The sequence below is a fragment of the Notamacropus eugenii genome, chromosome 2 (assembly GCF_028372415.1).
Source record: "Notamacropus eugenii isolate mMacEug1 chromosome 2, mMacEug1.pri_v2, whole genome shotgun sequence".
NCBI lineage: Eukaryota > Metazoa > Chordata > Mammalia > Diprotodontia > Macropodidae > Notamacropus > Notamacropus eugenii.
The window spans coordinates 105,607,064-105,625,458 of record NC_092873.1 but is presented as its reverse complement, the minus strand read 5'-3'; the positions used below and the strand labels follow the sequence as shown (position 1 = coordinate 105,625,458).

Here is an 18,395-nt window from a genome sequence, read left to right as displayed (position 1 = left end):
CCTTCTATCTTACCCCCCACCCTCCCACAAGTCATTTCTTTAACACACACAAGTGTGGTTATAGTTTTTATGGTTTCTCTAGATTTTCTGATTACATACGATTTTGAAAACTTCTACATAATTGTTACAAGTTTTTTCCTTGTACTTTATCCCAAAATATGCTAGGATGACATTCTTAGAAATTAAGTAGTGATGATGAACGGTTAATTTTATGGTTCTCGAAAAGGAATTAACCACCCCCCTCCCTTACCCCCGAACTTTATGTAAAATGGTTGAGTGCTCCCAATGGCATCAGATTTCATGGTTTAAAATGGTAACAGGGTAAAAACCTTACGAGAAATTAGATGCTTGATTAATGAGGCTGCTGTAATCATCCGGAAGGTCTATTAATTTGTTAGACTCTCTTGCATAGCTAAAACAAAACAGGATATGATGTTAATGAAGATACTAAGGTTACAAATGAGACAGTCCATACACACCCAAACCTAACAGTCAACTTTGACAACATTAAGTTACCACTATGCCCACAATGCCACTATACTGGCATTGTTGTAACATACAAACAGTTATCAACAATTCTTAGCAGAAGATAACTTAAAAAAAACAACAAACAACAAAATGATAGTTTGAATGTGATTCTTTCTGGACTCAAGATGGCAATCTGAAGCGTATCTTGGAAGACTATCTGATCTCACACATCCCGGAAGTCTAAGTGTCAGTGAGATTTTGCTCAGGACAGTGCATGACCTGCTCTGTGGCAGGCTGTCCCAAAGGTCTTAGTTATACCCTGCCTACCAGTAAAAACGTGGTTACGGGTTCCCATCACCCCCAATGAGGACTGGCTGTCCAGTCAGCTGGTAATCCACAACAAAGAGGAGGTGGTAAGGAGGGAAGGTAAACATATGTTTCAAAACAGGAAGGAAATAAACCTAGTGGTAAAGGTAAGGTAAATGAATTTTTCTAGAGTTTCAAATTTCTTAAAGAATAACTTCATTTTTACTAAATGCTCATGCTCTGTGGCATTCTTGATGCTATTTTCTTAAGAGCTTGAGTCAAAGCAAATTCCTCCTAAGTGGATAGAAGCAGCTACCAAAACAGTGAAACACTGACTTTGCATACAAAAACCTAACATGCCTATGTGTAATTCGTTCAATGTCAATTTATCCCTTTAAATTATGATTTATCATTTTTACAGATGGAAAATGTTTATATAAATATATGACCAAGTTAAAACTAAGGGGGAAAAAGATTCTCTTTTCCCCTTCTCCTGGATTTCTTATAAACTTTCACTTACCTTATGGCTTGTCTTCCACCTTCCAGATATTTTTTGACTTCATTGTTATTGCACCAACTTCAATAGGGGGAAAATTATATTTTTATTTATCATAAAGCAGAACTATAATTTCTAAAGTCTAATCTTAGTAACCATTAACAAAAGAATAATTAAACACATAAGCAAAAATAAAACTACATCAAACTGCAATTCCATGCTTTACATTTTATTTAAAAGTATATAGTAATTTTTGATAACCAAAACTGCCTATTTGATTCTGTGTCCTGTTCTGAGCTGATCAAATTAAATATATCTATTTTTTCCTCTTATGTTTTTATCTTTTTTGAGAAATAGGATCTTTATTCCTTTTCATGATTCCAATAGATATTCATTTTTAATTTATCACTATTATTTTAACATTTAGATCTGATCTACTGATCCACTCAGGATTTATAGTGTATGATGTCAGATATGTATCTAGTTCCACTTTTACTGTGCTGCAAAACTGCATGCCTATTCATTTCATTGAATTCTTCTCTTCAGCAACACTATGTGACCTTGGCTTTATTAAACATGAATCTATTGCATGTTTTTGGTTCTAATTCTAATTATCTATTCAGTTTCTCTGATCTCACTTTTATCTAGTATGAGATAATTTGAATATAAATTTATGCTACCAAGCAGTAATTATTAAAATCTGGTACTGAAGAAAGAAATCACCTAGCTTAAAAAATATATTTCCTATGCTAAAGAAAGATGGAAGAAATACTGTATTTGATTTGCAAATTGAAATATCACAGGATCATGGCTTTAGACCTGGAAAGGACCTTAGAGGCCATCTACCTCAATCCTTTCATTTTACAGATCAGGAAACAGGGTCTAATGGAAGGTAAGTGAGTTACTGAAGGTTATTCAGGTAGGAAGGACCAGGATCTCAATTCAGGCCCTCTGACTCCAAAGCAAACTACAATTTCCACTATACCATCATGGTCAATATTTGCCTCAGTTTCTTTTCATATAGAATTCTCATTCTAAGTCAGAGTAGATACTTAAGAATCCATCCAATACTGATTCTATAATCTATGTACTAAAGTCTGTAAGGTTTGTTGCTTAATAAGGTGAAAAATCCCTCCTTCCACTCTGTTTTTGTTATTAACAGGCTTCGGAAATGCTTCAGTCTACAACGGGGAGACATTCAGGTGCAACACCATCTCAATTAATGGAATTCCAATGTCATTCTGCTGTGCATCTGGATATAAACCTAACAGATCAAGTGAACTTTTCATTTTAATTCAGGATAATTATAAGTAAGGGAAATCTTTTTTTGTTACCTTTCAATTAACGTGTTCATTATCTTGCTGTTTTCTTGAAAAAGGCAAATGAGGTTGTTTGGCAGAGAAAGATAGCTACATAAATGTTCAAACTGATTTGTTCCAACTACTAAAGGGAGATAAGAAAGGGAGAAAATGTAAAATGTACAAATTTTACAGACGGCACAAACATCAACTAAAACTATATTATATGGATTAAAATTTAAAAAAATAAACAGTTGAGGGCCCTTTAAAAAAGCTAATAATACAGAAGAAAGAAAAACATTCCAACTTTTTTTAGACAAATTAAAAATGATGGAACCACATTACTAGCAACCTACTACTATGAAAGGAATACTGGACTGGGCACTAAGCTATCTGTGCTTTACATTACAGCCTCAGCCATTGACTTACTATGTTACCCGTAGCAAATTGCTTAGCCTCTTTGGGTCTCTCAGTTTTGCCTTTTGTAAAATGGATATGATATACCTGGGTTCACAAGGCTATTATATGAATGAAATAAGATAAAGGATATGAGAGTGTTTTAGAAAGTAAAAATGCTTATATAAATTTGAAGTGTTATTGTGAGAGATGAGCGCATACTTGCTAAAAGCTAAAGGTTAAAATACACATTCTATTTGTCATGAATTGTAAATGTTTTAGGAGTCTGGACTATTTTTATTTTTTAGATGTTTTAAAATTTAATTTTTTTAATGAACAAAAATCTATTTCATTCTTTCTCACTTCTTTCCTCTCTCCCTGCCTCTTGAAAAACAAAAAACAAACCAAACTCTTGTAATAAATATGCATAGTCAAGCCAAACAAATTCCCACATTGGTCATTTCCAAAAACTCTATATTTTTAGATGTCATTTCTCTTTCCTTTTGGCTTTTGATATATGGCCAACATTCAGACTTGTTACTTGGTAAATTAATTAAATACAAAATATTCAAAAGAACAGTAAGACATGCAATCAAAACAATATTTAAACTGATCTTATTGAGAACTACTAAGATGTTAAGTTATAACTTCCATATATATATATATATATATATATATATATATATATATATATATATATATATATATATATATTTTAAGGTTAAAAATGTTCATGGTCCTTGAAACTGGTTCAGATTTTTTTTTAAATTCTAGCTTTAATAACATTAAATATATAAAAAATCTAGACATTATTGAGTTGTTTAAAGATGCTTTTGATATTGTACATTTGAAACAGTATGTCAAATTAGATCTATACGAGTGAGAATTTCAATCTCTCCATGAAGCAGTGCAATATTAAATTATAGTGAACTGTAGTATAATTTATATGTTCCTATACAAATATTATTTCATTTTATTTTCACAACCCTGAGAAGCGAATGCTATTATTATCTCCACTTTATAGATGAGGAAACTGAGGCAAATGGCAGTAAAGTGACTTGCTCAGAGTCACACAGCTAGTGATTTTAATTTGTTTTCGTTCTTTTGAATCAATCTTTCCCCAAATATTCACAGTGAAAGGACAGAAAAAGTTTTCCAATAACTTATAACCCAGTAATTTACCTTGCATTTCAGATGGGGCAGGTACTCCATTTAAATAATGGAAAAACAAGGCAGAACATCTCAGGAAAGGCATAATTCCAGCTTTGACACTCCTCCACAGATGCCAGCCTGAGGGAATTTCTTTCAAGGCACTTAAGTACAAAATGAATTGTTATTGGGAAGTGTAATGAGAAACGGTCATTTTAGTTAGAACACAGATAAAAATAAGGAAGAATAGTTGAGTCTGATGCTTGATCTATTTCAGAGAAGTAGTTTAATAAGCTAATGACACCATCTGGCATGCAGGACATCAGGTATAAGCCGTAATGTTCAAGTCTCATATATGGCATACACATGATAGACAGGGTCTTCCCTAGCTGGGTCCTGGCAGATTACAGTGCCCAGAATAAATCACATACCCTACAACTTTATGTACCATTATCTGATTTTATAAAATCTTGTCTTGACCCTTTCATCTTCCTAAAAATGTTACATGACTCATACAAGTGTTCTCTGGCTTACAGAAAAGATGCTGTAAAATAAATGTTTTGTCAAGTTTGATAGACCTGTGATTTTTCTAATGTGGGCACTGCCTCTAATAGTTCATCCAAAACACTGATCGTGTACAATTCATGTTCACATTCACTTGTAATTCCATCACAGGAGATAGATCAAACATATGAGGGATACTTTAGTTAATACTACACAAGTATCAATGGGCCATGCTTTGGTTATTCCTTGCTCTCGCTACGTGTTAAGTCCACCTCTTTTTCCATTCATATGGTTTTCTGATGTCATATTTTGTATATTGTATACTGTACAATTTAAATGCTTTAAAAAAAAGACAACAAACAATAAATGTAGCAGACTCTTGTATTCTATTTCAATAAACGATCTGCTATGGTTTTTCTTAATTGTTTTTTTTTAATTGAATTTTATATTTTTAAATGAAGATTGCCTTTTCTTCCTCCCATTTTCCTGCCATGTTCCAAACTGGAAAAGCAAGAAAAATAAAATCTCCTCTTATAAACATGTAGAGTCAAGCAAAACAAATATGTGCACTGGCCATGTCCAAAATGTCTGACCCTGTACTCTAAGTCCATCACCTGCCTATTAGGAGGTGAGTAGCGTCTCTCATTATGAGTCCACTGGAATCACGGCTGGTCACTGTATACGCTCCTAAAACTTTCAAAGTTGATCGTCTTTACAGTAGATAAATTACAGTTACAATGTAACTGTCATTATGTATGTAAAATACAACATAAATTACAATGATCGCATAAAGTGATCTCCTCACTGCACTCTGCACTGCTTCATACAGATCACCCCCTTCATCACTTCCTACAGCACAACAGTGTGACACCACACTTATATACCATGACTTGTTCAGCCATTCCCCAAATGATGGGCATCCCCTAAGTTTCCAGCTCTTTGCCATCAAAAAGAGAACTGCTATAAATATTCTTGTACATACGGGTCCTTACCCTTTTCTTTAATCTCTTTGGGGTACAGATCTAGGAGTGGAATTGCTGGTTCAAAGGGTAAATAGAGTAATAGCTTTTTGCGCGCCATTCCAGACTGCTTTCCAGAATGACTGGATTAATTTACAGTTCTATCAGCAGTGCACTTCCCCTGTAGCTCCTCTAGGATTTGTCATTTTTTTTGTTAATTTTGACAGTCTGATGGGTGTGAGGTGAAACCTCAAAGTTGTTTTAATTTTAATTTTTCTAATTATTAGTGATTTAGACATAATCTATAGATATAATAGTATCATTATACACATATACCTATATATAAAAATAAAACCTATAGATACAATAGTATTAAACTTAAATAGAAACAAAGACCACTAAATTATACCAAAAGATCCCTGCAGGCCATGTATTGACTTAGTTTTAAAATGTAATATTATCTATGTTTTACCATAGCTTTGTTTTGTTAAATGATTCACAATTACATTTTAATCTGATTTGGGCTATACCTGGAAGTGCTGGGGGCTACATTAGGCCTGCAGGCCATGTGTTTGACACTACTGATTTAGAACACTTTTTCATATGTCTATAGAGAGATTGAATTTCTTCCTCCAAAAAAAAATCAGTTCATATCCTTGACCATTTATCAAGTGGAGAATGGTTCTTATTCTTATAAATTTGAATTAGTTCTCTATCTTAGAAATGAAAATTTTATGAAACTTGCTGCAAAGATTTTTCTTATTTATCTGTTTTTTCTTTTAATCTTGCCTTGTTTTTTGTTTATGCAAAAACTTATAAATTTCATGCAATCAAAAATGTCCATTTTACTTTCTGTTACCCTCTCTATTTCTTATTTGGTTGTGAACTCTTCTCTCATCTACAGATCTGGAAGGTAATTTCTTCCTTGGTCCTCTAATTTATGACATCATCCTTTATGTACATGCCATGTAGACTTAAAACTAAAAAATTTGGAATTTGTCTTGGTATATGTTGGTGAGATTTTGGCCAGTACCTAGGTTCTGCCAGATTGCTTTCCAGTTCTCTCAACAGTCTTTGTCAAAAAGTGAAAGTTATTCTCCCAACAGCTGGGACCTTTGGGCTTATCGAATACTAGGCTGTCTTCCATTATTAGAGAAGGCTCACTGGATTAAGGGATTTAGGAGAGAATGTATTTGGAAATGACTAATATAAAACGAAAAGTCATCAATAAAATTTTGATTAAAAAATCTGTTCCCTTTTCATACCTTCATTAGGATGCCTTTAATAAGTATGTAGATTATTCTTGTATTTTCAAAAGATGAGAGAATAGACATAGAAGTTCATGGATAGTGATTTTGTCCTTAATCACTTTTCATTGGTAGTAATATGTCTGTGACTTTCCTCATTTGATATCTTCTCCCTCTTTCAGGTGTCTTGAGGATTGATCCCTTAAAACTGTGCCACCTCTGTGTGTACTTGGTCTAGTCTAGAGTCTCAGTTTTATTTTCTTTAGTACTATTTCTACTTTTTTATATAGCACATGAAGACTGATTTGATGTAAATGTAGTGGGTCCACTGTCTCTGATCAAGAGAATAGTTTTAAATTACAATTACTATACAATTATGATTATCAGATATTATAACCAAAATCTTGATAGTTCTTTTCCTTTTTTATATGTTGTTTCAAGTTTCCTTCTAAAATGCTATCAAGCTGATTTGGTTAAATTGTTATCTTTTTCCAAGCTGTTTTCTCCACCATTCCTAGCTATTTTATGAGACAATATGGTTCATAACCATCCATCACTCTCCTCCAAAAGATTTTTTCAAGTGAATTTATATTTTAAATTGGTATTAACCAATTTGCTCTGTGTAACAACAGGAGCTAAAGCAATTTCTTCCGGCTTCCTTATTGTGGCAATTGATTCACGTTGGTTCAACTTCCTTAAAAAATTATGTCAATTTCCCACATTTTGCTATCAAAGATTGTTTAAATAGTTTGAAGTTGCTTTAATTTTATTGATTACCTTCTCTCATCTTTATTGTTTCTTCTAGTTTCTAATTCTCTCTCCTAATTCTATCTTAATTTTCAATTTGTCACATTCTAAAAAGACAATGAAAAGTCAAGTCTGACTATACAAAGGCAGTTTGTAATTGGTTATTTCTTGCCTATTAGAATATATTTCAATTTTTGTGTGGTTCTTTAATGTTCATCATATCCAGTGTCTAACTCTCTTATTGAAATAAGTATTTCTGACACAGGGTATGGGTGAGAGGCTCACATAAGTGCAAGTCTTCCCTGTAATCTATAAACCTTTGGCCTCTTTTTTTTGTTTATTAATACTGAGTCACATTTTCCAGTAAATTTTTTGGCAACCCCTACTTTGCCCAACTTTAAAGTGATCAAGTGTGTGTTGACTTAATTTGTTGGGTTTATGTTCTTTCTATAATTTCTCCACCTCCTAATCTTCTTCAACAGATATTGGTAGGTAAATGGCAATTGTCTTCCAGTCGGTCTGTTTATGAATGCTCATGATGGACACTGCTGTGAGCTGACCAAATCCCATAAAATTAAATTTTTTGTTGCCTTTGGATGCACAATAAAATAAATTCCATTAACTTTCATTATTTTTTTCTCTATGAAGAACCTATGGGAAGTTCTTACATTTAACTGCAACTTCCCTTTATCTTCTACCTTCATTTACAGCAGTAATGTAAATACTGGTGTGACTAAGGTCATGTAGTATAGGGGAATCTTAACCTTTTTTTTGTGACACGAACCCCTTTCTGCAGTCTGATGAAGCTTATAGAATACTCTCACAATAAGGTTTTTAAATGTAGAAAAGAAATCCATTGGATTACAAAGAAACCAATTATACTGAAATATAGTTATAATATATTAAAAAACAAAACACAAACCAGTTCACAGATCCCAAGTTAAGAACCCCTGCTTTAGTTATAAGTCCATTCAGTCCCTGGTCAAAGATCTCACATTAGAGTACCAACAATTATGTACATAGGTGTAGGGTGTCCACAAACTGTGTAACTGTGTACCAGTGCAAACTAAATATTTAAAATGCAAATGGGAAAGTCATTTTTTAAAAGTCATAGTAAATCCTTTATAATGAAAAGATCCCTTCTGATCTTAATTGTTGATAATAAAGTCTTGGGATTGCTGAGCGACAACAAGCACTTGAAAAAGTCTAATTGAATCAAAAATAATTTTGTTTTGAGAATTTCTTGGTACCTCTTTCTATTTTCTAGCAAGCAGCCTAGAGTGCTGCTCAATAAGGGAATCACTGACATGGTAATTAAGAAAGTAACTGGATGATATCTGAGGTAAGCAGGAAGTGCTTCTGATTCTGAGTTCTACTCACTTTGCTACTCACTGTTCATGCAACGACAGGCAAAAAGGCTCAACTCCACTCCTTGGTCTCACTGACAATGCAAGGTGGATGGTTCACCTACTTATAATGGGAAGGGTCAAAAGTGCCACCTAACTGCATCACAAGGAATTCAAATGTAAAAATAAAAAACGCTACATTACAAGCATTTACTGCATGTCAACAACCTTTTTTTGCATGGTAAAGCTCATGCAGAAGAGCAACACACTTTCTGTGTAGTACTGATGTTACCTTCCTGCATAGTGACAAAGTGTTTTGTACAAAGCAAGCACTGCTATCTCTTCTTCACCAGTAGGATTTTCTTGGTCCATGCCATTCTCTTCTAAAAAGATAAGGAAATATTAGTATATTATATTTACCAGCAAGGTATAGTGAAAATGAAACACCACTAATTAATTTCCAAATAATATTGAGCACTTTATGACCTCAAATAAAACATCTGAGATGGGACCCTTTTCTTCCATACTCCCTCTTTCATCTAGTTACTTAGGATGAGCAGAATCCGAAAACACATAAAAAGGATCATCCTCAGCTCAATAAGCCAGGCCACCAGGGGACAAAAAAAGGTTTCTGCTAGGGCAGAATAATGTATTCATAAAGAAACTAGTTAAGTAACAAAATACTGATCATGACTCAACTGTTTCTCTGAGATCAGTTCTGAAAAACTGCATCTATTAGAGAAGAAAGGAGTTATGATGAGAGGAGCATAGCTATTAGGAGAGAGGGGTTGGGAAAGAATTGCCTGGTGTCCTCAATTCTCCTTAAAAACAAACCCTGAATATTTCCCTCTACTCCACTAGAAATCAAACTGCAGTTCATTTTTAACTTTTATCTCATCTCTGAACCTGTCCTGCAATCCATTCTTATACTGTATTCACTTTGTTCCACTTGAGCGCATTTAGTTCCCCACTGTCTATATTTAATCATATGCTCTATCACAAAGAACTTCCAGTGTAACAGAGAAAAGTGTCTCAAAAAACTATGAATAAATGAACTAAAAAATTACCAAAGGAATGTATTCAGAAATAAAGTGCTCATCAGAGTAGACTAAAATTAACTTTAACAAAAGAACAAAATATTAACATGATTAGTGAAGGACGTCTTTGGCTTCTGCCAAATATTTAATCTTCTGTCAAAGATGTTTGGATACATCAGGTCTAAATTTTTTCATAGCCTCTTTCGTTGGGTAAAATTGGCTCAATATAGTGTTTTAAAATTGTTGTAAAAAACACATCTTATATGAACCATCATGTATTAGCATATTACACTGTAAACTTTTGGGGCTTACATACACTATCTCTTTCTGTACAATCAACAAGTATTTCAGATGCTGACATAACTAAATGTGCTTCAAGAGAAATTTTTTTTGGTTGCTAAATGTTTTATTTGAAAACCAAAAATCAATTCAACCAAATAAATTTGCTTAGTAACTTATTTATATTTGTGTCATTTTAAACACACAGGGGACCATAACAAGGGAGAATTTCTTTTTAAGGCAACAAAAAACCACATCATCTTTCCACTGAATTTCACTTCATGCACTGGAAACATTAGTTGCTCCAATTCCAAAGCACTTCATTTGCAGTTGTGATGAAAAGAGTTGTCCAGGTGTAGTTTACATGTTACTTATCTTTTACATGATGAAAAAAACCTGTGAGATAACTCAGTGTTTCTGAAAGAAATTCTCAAGAGGATGTAAGCAGAAGTCATCACCTGCACATGAGGTAAGTAAGACCTGCACTATGTGCGCCATGGTGACAAGATGGAACATGTGAAGATCTCCAGCGGTTAGGCTAAATCCTGAAAAATCCTGACACTGCAGAGCAGGGAACGAGAGTACCAAACTCACCTGGGAAAGAGATAGAATATTTTAAGTATCAAAATGTGTTCACCTCACTTTCTTCCTTTATTTTTTAAAATTATGAGTATGACAGTCATTAACAGCTATGAACATTTTCATACATAAAAGGACAGAAAAAGCACTATCTATGAAATAGGCAGTCTACCATATACCTCTTGATCTATATTTTAAATTTTCCTTTACTTTCTTTAACAAGAATATTTTCTACATTTCTTTATTCTATAATCTAATAATCATCATCTGATCAGATGATTTTCCTTATTAGAGAACACAAACTGGAATTCTCACTCATCCTTGGCCAATAACAATCACCTAAGAACCAAAGGATATGAGATGAATATTCTAACCTAAACCTACAGCTTACCTGATGCAATAAAACTGTACATATTATCCCATATATTCTCACAACTACATTGTGAATTATGTAGAGTAAATGTGAACTTATGCATAAGATAGGCAGCTGAAGCACAGAAGAGTTAAGTTGCTTGCTCAGGTCATTTTAGTGTATTTTAGTCCTATAAGTTGACTAAGAACTGCAACTCAAATCTCCTGATGCCAACCGTGAGAATTCTTTCAAGTACAACAATTCTCTTTCTCGGTACTTTCTTTTTTTTTTTTAGCATTTCCAAAAGAGATTTCATTTTAACAAAGTCTAAAATAAAATCTAAAACAGCAAGAATAACAAGTGATTATCTTTCCACACCCACTACCATATCTGCTCCTGACCAAATTAATTACGTGGGTAACCCAACTTTATAGAAAGAAATATCATGAACACACTCACCAATAAATGAAACATGTCAATATCTAATATACATGGAAGATTTCTGTATTTCTCATTAGGAACTAGTGCTGAATAGCAAAAACAAAAATGAATTAGTATACATTATATAAATTAATCCATAAAGGTCACATATAGCAACACCAGGTTTTCATTTGAAAACTTAATAAAATCTGTCTAAATCTAGTTTTCCCCAAGATACAAATGAATCTGTAATGAACAGCCTGTGAACAGAATTAAGCTTGTTCTAAAAGGGGTATATGCTCAAATATTATTTCAGGGCTTGCTCTACTTTAAAAAATTGCTAAATATGAAAAAAATTTTACTAAGTAAAATGCATATTTACATTATTTTTATATTCATTATTTAACAAAAGCATTTCAACATATTAAAACTTACATGCAAAAAGCATACAAAAATGTTCTTGCACCACTGAAAATGATGCTGCTGTCCAATATGCAGCTGCAAATCTTGTTAATGATTTGAGACAGTCGTCCTGAAATGTGAAAACTGAAATATAACTATTACGAAAAAATGCCACAAATTACTTCTGTTCTTCAGAGACAATTATTTAAAATTAGTAAACTTAACTCTGAGAAAATATTGACTTCTAGGGGAGTTACACAAAAATGCTCTATTACAGGGCAGCCAGGTGGCACAGTGGATAGAGTGCTGGGCTTAGTGAGGAAGACTCATCTTCCTGAGTTCAAATATGGTCTCAGATACTTCCTAGCTACGTAACCCTGGGCAAATTACTTAACCTGGTTTGCCTCAGTTTCCTCATCTGTCAAATGAGCTGGAGAAGGAAATGGCAAATCACTACATTATCTTTGACAAGAAAACCCCAAATGGGATCACTAAGAGTTGGACATGACTGAACAACAACAGACTACACTTAGGGAGCACCTCCTAAAGTTTAAAAGATTGAAAAACTTGTGCCAAACACTTCACCTACAGTTGGCTGAATAAACTAGATTTTCTTTCCATATAATGTATCTCTGATTGCTCATTGTTTCCACTTCTCATTTCCAGAATTAAAAGCACACTGTTGTACTCAAAAACAATTCATTTAGATGTAGGTTGCTACTACACCAACTTATTATAAAGCACTTTAAGAGATACAGTAATGCAACAAGATAGAAACAGTATTTTTGATGCCATAATCATTCCTTTAAGTCCCCAAAGGGTAACAGTGAGAACAGGGAACATCAGCCAGTTGGCAGCTATGCTGCCATATAAGTGATGTTTATTTTTGATTTCAGTGATTTATTAACATAAAAACAAGAGCACAGGGGAACTTATTTACTTATTTATGACCAAAATAAGAACTCAAGTTGCATCTAGAACTACCACACAGAAAAGAAATGTTTCATCCAAAAAGGTTTCACTTCTCCTCATGGGCACCCTTGCCATTCCTGTCCTCAGGTTTTATTTCCCCGAAGACCTTCTACAGCAGGTGTCAAACTTGAGGAGACAAAGGGTCACTAGTTTATACAGAAAGATCCCTGTAATATTATTTATAATTTACTATATATTTTTTTAACTTATTTTAAGTATCATAAGAGAAACAGATTTTAACATGAAGGGGGTGAACCCAGATATAAGTGGCTATTTCATGGTTTTTAAAAAACATTAAATGATAGCTGAAACATACCCCATCCACAACTTCCATAGAATCAAGGGCAAGGTGAGATCTTACCTGTCGGCAAGGCAAACGACCAAATAATGGTTTCTCTTCATCATTTAATATTCTTTCTACAGAAAGCAATATAATGGTCAAATTTAGGTGCTAGAATTTTTAAGTCACTTCACTGTAATATGTTAATATTGAAGAGCTAAAACTGAAATGGTGTTACTTCTGAACCATAAGAAGTCATAGTCTTGGAGGTGAGACTGTTTTAATGTTCATTCCTAATTTACAATCTGTTAATATGGATATTGCTAAGGTAGTTCTATATCTTTCATTTACATTACTATAAATTCTGACTTATAGTGGACCCTACAGAGGTCAACTGCTTACCTATGGTTTGAATAGTATATGCACAGCTACCCCAACACATTATGGGAACACGGGGATCCTCTTCATTGGGATGAACCTTTAGTCCTACTTTGTAAGTGGCTGTTCCAAATGTTGTTAGCATTTCTTTAATACTTTCAGAATATGGATTCCTGAGATGGACAAGTATGGTGTTAGTTCTGTGACACTGTACACTCACATTAATTTGAAAGCAAGTTTTCTTGGATACTATTCCCTCTATTTGGTATATGTTCAATATCTAAGTTTTTTAAAATACTAAGTTTTTCACAATGTACTTCACATATGTAAATATGAATCAACTATATACATCTTTGTTGTGAGAGGGAAAAACCACATGAACCAGAATCACATACAATGTTTAACTTTGAAAACACAGGAGTATATTGAAGAACCTTATGATTTACCAAGTATGCCAAGTAGACGGTACAAAAAAGTAGGCGTTAATCTATTAGGTAATGTCTAAACGAACTATAGTACCCCGAGAGAATGGACTATTATTATGCAGCAACAAACCACCAATATAAGAATATAGAGAAACATGGAAAGACTCATATGAAACGACCCAAAATGAAATAAGCAGTACTTGGAAAACAATATATACAATGACAGTACCATAAATGGAATAAACAAAGAAGCAACTGAATACTATCTAATAATGATAATAACCAAGATTGGCTCTGAAGAAGAGATGAGAAAATACATCTCCTTTCCTTCAATGAAAAGGTGGGAGGCCTATGGTTTGAAACACAGCCTATATTCTCAGATTCGGCTGATAGATTCGCTGGTTTTGTGGAACTTTTTCTTTTTCCTTTCCTTTTTATTCTTTGTTACAAGAGATGGCTCTATAAGTAGGGGAGAGGGAAAGGACATATTTGAAAATGAAAGTCATATGAAAGTAAAAGATATCAATAAAAATAGTAAGGTACATAAAAAAATGAACTGTGTATTTATAATGCTTACTTGATGATAGGACTTACTTTGGTCGAAAATCAGGTCTAAATCCTTCAGGGAGCTGTAGTTCATTCATACTTTCTGAATTTTCAGAAGATATAGTACCTACAAGAAAAACCACATATTATATACGTGTATACACACACACACACACACACACACCCACTAAAAATATTTTTTTCTGGTTGTTAAAAGGAATGATAGTTCAATGAAGTTACAGATACAACCCCAGAAATTCTAAGTAACTTAATTTCTTATAATTGTGGCATCAAATATGAGGTTACCTTGCTTTTTAACCCCCTCTATGGAATAAATATGAAATGCTAGCCAATATAGTCACAATTTGCTGAGTGATTGGCCCCAAAGACTCTCAAAGCTACGAAGAATAGACAATATGATGTTGGATGGCATAACTGGGATTCCAAAAGGATCCCAACAGGCTGGAATAATGGCTTAAATGGAATAAAATAAAGTTTAACTTAATTTAAGGGATGGATACACTTAAGGGATAAACGTAAAATGTTACAAAAAACCAACTATACAAGTACAGGATAGAGAAGATTTAAAAGACACTTTAGAGTAATACAGGATCAGTGAGTTGACAACATGATGTGGCAGTTAAACTAATATATTCATATATTTTTCTTAGACTGCATTAATATGGGGTGTGTGTGTGTGTGCGCGTGCATGTGTGTATGTATCCAGAATATAATCCAACAGACAAAAATCCCATTTTACTCCCGACTAGACAATATCCTGAGCACTGAGTCCAGTTCCTATTGTCACATTTCAGGAAGGACACTGATTAGGTGATACATATCTACAGGAAGACAATTAGGATGATGATAAGGACCTGATTTAGTACCACCCAAGGACAGGCTAAAGTTAAGTGGCGATATATACCCTGGAGAAGAGAACAGCTGGAAGGGAAAGTCACTGTCTTCCATTACTAGAAGAGCTTCCACATGTAAAGACTGTTTTGGGTCCAGAGGGCAAAACTAGGTTCAGTGGTGGGAGGTGCAATGAAAAGAATGCTGGATTTGCAGTCAGAGGATTCAGGTCTGAATCCTAGCTATTTCACTTACTACCTTTGCGACCTTGGGAAAATGACTCTACCTCTCTTCCTGGTTTCCTGAGATGTAAAAGATGTAAAATGGACTAGATAACCTCTTCTAATTCTATGATTCTAAGATCTTGAGGTACAAGGAGATAGATTTCAGCAGGACATAAAGAAAGCCTCTTAACAATTAGACCTGTTAAAAAATGGAATGGTTGTCTCAAGAGGTGGTGGTCATCACTGTAATCATAATCATCTTTTTTGAGATAACCTTGACTTTCTGTTGGAAAGACCATAAGAGAGGCCAGGCTAAGCTGCGCCTGTTTCCTAAAACATTGATATAAATTTGTCCATATTTCTTGATGATGAAACAGCACCACTAAAAATGTAACCAGCTGGTGTGTTAATAACTGACTTTATACAGCACTTTAAAAAATCTGCATAATGCTTTACAACATTATCTCATTCAAAACAATCCTGTGAGGAGGTACGATAAGTATTATCATTTCCATTATCACACAGATAGCAAGTGTCTAGTAGGATCTGAATCCTTCCTAACTCCAAGTTCAGTGTTTTATACATTACGTCATGATGACTCTTCTCTAATACGTATTATTGCTAGTACACACAAAAAATGAATTTTATATAATTTGCTCCCAGCTGCTCTGAAAAAGAGAGGCTTAATATCTTTGCTGTAAGCTTCACATGTTTTGAATGAATAAGGAACTAGATAGCAAAGCTGACAGTTCTAAGTCAAATAGCAACATGGAAGATTTTCTAATTAAAATAATAACTCAGCCAGCCTCTGTGGAAGTACCCTTGAGGAAAAAATGAAATCAGAACTTACTAAATGTACTTTCTTCTTTCTGAAGAAACTGCAATGCTTTTATCTGGTGAGATACTGTTCTAATCCACTGAACAAGATTTGGCTGGTCAGAAAAATCGAGTCTGTCAGAAACGATAAGCAGTATTAAAAACCAGGCAAGAGTAAGATACTAAGTATAGTAGTTCTTCAAATAGTCACATATACACTTAAATTCTTTCAACCAAGTAGAAGGAAAAAATTATATCTGAGTTAAAGTAAAAAAAAAATCATACATAAATGCTTTCAAAACAAACTGCTATTTATCAGTCTACTATTACTAAAAACAACTCAGCATAAGTTTGTCTTTATGTTTTTCAGAAGTGGAATTTTACACTTTAAAGCATCACCTACTTTAACTAAGCTCTCTTCTCTCTGTCTCTGTCTCTCTCCCCACACACACCTATATATGCACCCACATATATATGTACATGTGTACTTAAAAGAAAAAACCCAAGACCCCCATATTTGAATTGTGAATAACTCAAAATAATTTTTTACAAATTAAAGCAAAACACATTTCCTAGAGAGCTGTTTACTGACAACAAAGTACAGTAAATTAAGTCCTGGTACTGTAAGAGACAATTTATCATTGTTTTCTCACAATAGTTCACTTTTCACCATATAGTTATCAATGATAGACCATACATCATCCCTTTCCTTCAAAATAAAATCTGCAATGAGAGAAAAAGAATCAAATATTCAACCACATAAGAGTCTAACTTAGATAACATAGCTTGAGTGTTATAGATTCTACTATAGAATAACAAGTTTCTAAAGTAGTTCTCTGAAACTTTTAATCTTTGTTTTTGATAGCTTTCATCCAAAACCAGACTCATCTTAACATCATACCATCTTCTCAAATTTAAAAAGTCAAACCATGAAATTAAACTTAAGGGTAAAAAGCCTCATTCCATTTCTTATTCAACTCCTTAATAATCTCAATATTATAGCCATGTGAACAGTGGATTTGATTTTAAATTCTTTTGAAGAACCCAAACAGCAACACATAAAGTATAGATTATTCTTAAGAAAAAGAACTGTTTAAAAAGTTATATTATTAATACTTGAGTATATATGATGTTCTGAGTATAGTATGACATTCTAGATTTTCCAGTCCATTTATAATCTTGTCATGAAACATCACAAATCTTGCATAATGGGGAGCTGAATATATTTGTCTTATAAGAAGCTGACCTAACCAACAAACTGGTATTGGGAAGAAAGAGGAGCAAAAAAAATATGAAAATTAATAGATCCCTAACCTCTAAGGAGTTGTTAGGAAGCAGAGGAAGGAAGAAAGTTGATTCTGACAGAATAGGAGAGCAAAAAGAGGTATTATAAATTAGAGTACCTGTTAAATATACTTCTTGGAGGCAGAAGCAGAGGAATAACAGTATTGCTTAAACATTCACAAAGGGGACAAAGGAATTCTCCATTTTCTACATCATAGCTCGTGTGCACACGTAATCTCTGTTGTCTTCTTTGTTCCTTTGCTTGTACAGCATCAAAATACCTTTAAAGTAGGAGTTTTAAATAATAACAAAACTGTTAGGTCCTTCAACAAACATGATACTTTTTAATATCATTAAGTAGATAGTTTCCACAAAAGATCCAGCTTTGGCACCAACTAGACATGTAACCTTGGGCAAGTCAAACATATCTGGGCCTTATTCTCATCTGTAAAAGAAAGGTGATTAGCTAAATAAGGTTGATCTATGAGCCTCAAGTAACAATTCAGAGCAGAGATGAAACTGAGAATCACAGGTTTTACTCCATTGCTCAACAAAGATACGGCAGCAGGACACTGTATTATATTATATTACTCAAAAACCATATTTGCTAGAATCCTGTGAAATTTTTAACAT

General features: G+C 33.6%; 1 protein-coding gene across 4 annotated transcripts in view; it reads right to left on the bottom strand.

Annotated features, from left to right (window-relative positions):
• UBR2 (ubiquitin protein ligase E3 component n-recognin 2) overlaps positions 1-18,395 on the bottom strand; it is a 143,436-nt gene that overhangs the window by 6,485 nt on the left and 118,556 nt on the right. For 2 of the 4 annotated variants that reach the window (XM_072642173.1, XM_072642172.1), the window contains exons 32-44: positions 17,882-18,043; positions 16,513-16,613; positions 14,635-14,713; positions 13,640-13,788; positions 13,319-13,374; positions 12,019-12,115; positions 11,623-11,690; positions 10,691-10,826; positions 9,209-9,299; positions 4,147-4,277; positions 2,605-2,713; positions 1,295-1,351; positions 335-412 (exon numbers count right to left, since the gene is read on the bottom strand). In XM_072642173.1, coding sequence (XP_072498274.1) covers positions 335-412; positions 1,295-1,351; positions 2,605-2,713; positions 4,147-4,277; positions 9,209-9,299; positions 10,691-10,826; positions 11,623-11,690; positions 12,019-12,115; positions 13,319-13,374; positions 13,640-13,788; positions 14,635-14,713; positions 16,513-16,613; positions 17,882-18,043 — 1,314 coding nt within the window. The other 2 variants (XM_072642174.1, XM_072642175.1) reach the window with 2 other exon arrangements.